General features: G+C 46.7%; 1 protein-coding gene across 1 annotated transcript in view; it reads left to right on the top strand.

Annotated features, from left to right (window-relative positions):
* Window positions 1-9: 9 nt before the first annotated feature.
* The window catches only part of LOC147819414 (uncharacterized), a 2,492-nt gene continuing 1,681 nt past the window's right edge, over window positions 10-820 (top strand). The window contains exons 1-2 of the mRNA XM_087172708.1: window positions 10-216; window positions 498-618. Coding sequence (XP_087028834.1) covers window positions 80-216; window positions 498-618 — 258 coding nt within the window. The 5' untranslated portion in view covers window positions 10-79. The remainder of the gene's footprint in view (window positions 217-497; window positions 619-820) is intronic.

Below are 820 nucleotides of genomic sequence, written 5' to 3'. Positions count from 1 at the left end.
CTGTTCCTGTCTCCAGTTCTGCAGCGGAGCTCCGCCCGTCCTCCGGGTGTTCGAGACCGTCCTGTACAAACAGGAAGTGATGTACGCGGTGCTGGTCCACAGCCCGGCCAATCAGGAGTGTCAGGAGCTTCCTTTGCTGAGTGACGACCCGACGGTCTGTGTTTACAAAGATGGCCGCTTCACCTGGAGCTGTCAGGCCATGTGTGGGACACACAGGTGAGACATGATGATGATACAGAACAAACTAGAACACTGTCAAACAACAAGTCATTTATTTAATCTGGAATTAATGACACTTGCAGAGAACAGCATGTTCCTCTGCAGCGGTCCACCACTCATATCTGTTGAGTTCAGCCTGTCAGCCCAGTTATTAATACACTATTCATTTAGTTAGAACTAAAGTTAATCAGCCCCCCAGTGGTTGATTTCATCTTTACAGGCAGAAAAAAGTGAAAATGCTCATCACAAGTTCTGAGATTCTGTTTGGTTTGTGTCAGATACCAGCTGGTCCAGAGACCTGATGAAAACCAGATGGAGGTTCAGGAGCTGTTTGGGAATGATGTAGAGTTTTACGTTTGGGATGATGTCGCCATCGCCCTGCACATGGAGGAAGGACAGGTAACGTCACCGCTCATTATTCCCATTCTTTATATCAGTCTGTCCCTGGTTAGCATGTCTGCTAACAGTCCAGCCCTGCGTCCTCTGGAAGCTTTTACCCAGAGGTCCTCACTTCTGTCCATGTTCTTCTTCTTGTCATGATCTGCCTCTTTATATTCAGGTGTTTAGACACTTTCTTTTGTTTATTTCCTGTTTTATTTTG

Source organism: Seriola lalandi, unplaced genomic scaffold (genome assembly GCF_002814215.2).
Source record: "Seriola lalandi dorsalis isolate HSWRI2012SDOR001 ecotype SW California unplaced genomic scaffold, Sedor1 jcf7180002053653, whole genome shotgun sequence".
NCBI lineage: Eukaryota > Metazoa > Chordata > Actinopteri > Carangiformes > Carangidae > Seriola > Seriola lalandi.
This window is presented reverse-complemented; position numbering and strand designations above follow the sequence as displayed.